Source organism: Penaeus monodon, chromosome 20, assembly GCF_015228065.2.
Source record: "Penaeus monodon isolate SGIC_2016 chromosome 20, NSTDA_Pmon_1, whole genome shotgun sequence".
Classification (NCBI taxonomy): Eukaryota; Metazoa; Arthropoda; class Malacostraca; order Decapoda; family Penaeidae; genus Penaeus; species Penaeus monodon.
The window spans coordinates 3,058,989-3,059,704 of record NC_051405.1 but is presented as its reverse complement, the minus strand read 5'-3'; the positions used below and the strand labels follow the sequence as shown (position 1 = coordinate 3,059,704).

The 716-nt window shown below is 46.1% G+C and overlaps 1 protein-coding gene across 2 annotated transcripts in view; it reads left to right on the top strand.

The window, feature by feature from the left end:
• Positions 1-716, top strand: part of LOC119585593 (NAD kinase-like) — a gene marked incomplete in the record, with an annotated part of 62,004 nt that overhangs the window by 50,161 nt on the left and 11,127 nt on the right. For both annotated transcript variants that reach the window (XM_037934259.1, XM_037934260.1), the window contains 1 exon segment: positions 569-698. In XM_037934259.1, coding sequence (XP_037790187.1) covers positions 569-698 — 130 coding nt within the window.

Here is a 716-nt window from a genome sequence, read left to right as displayed (position 1 = left end):
GCAGGTGTTGCCTTTGCATTTGTACACATGCGTGCCCAACTCCATTGAGACATGCATGGAGCAGAGGAAGCGGTAAGGCTAGGGGCCAGAGGCAGTAGTGGGTATTTTTCAGTGGACTTCAAGAAGGAATTTTAGGTTTTAAGATACAGATAAGGGTTGCTGTGCCAGATGACACGGGAAGAGGTAGTGCCTTGATACAGAACTGTGTCTGTGTGTGGTGGGAAATTCAGTGATTGTTTGTTCAGGTGAGTCCAGGCGAACTCACGAGAGAGCTGGTGCTCTGGTCTTTTGATAGACTCCTGCAGGCGAGGCCAACCGGGAGAGGCATATGGTAGATTTCAGAGGGTCATTTATAATAATGAAATGGATGATATTCAAGACTATGTTATTGATATTCTCCCCACTTCATCTACATCTTTGTGGAGGACTGTCTGTCATTGTTTATTCTGGATTTCGCCGTTGTAGTTAACATCACGTCACAAATAGTTCAAATCCGTAGATATTTTCTACACCAAACGAGTCATATGGCACTTTTAACTCATTTTTTTCTCTCTCTTGACAATTCCAGGACAATCCAGGACCCGGCGAGCCAGAGACTCACCTGGTACAAGCCTCCTCTCTCGGTACTCGTTATCAAGAAAGTCAGGGACGCACAAGTCATCCAGCCGTTCATCCAGCTGGTTAAGTGGCTGACCGTAGTAAGTGTCACTGGGTGT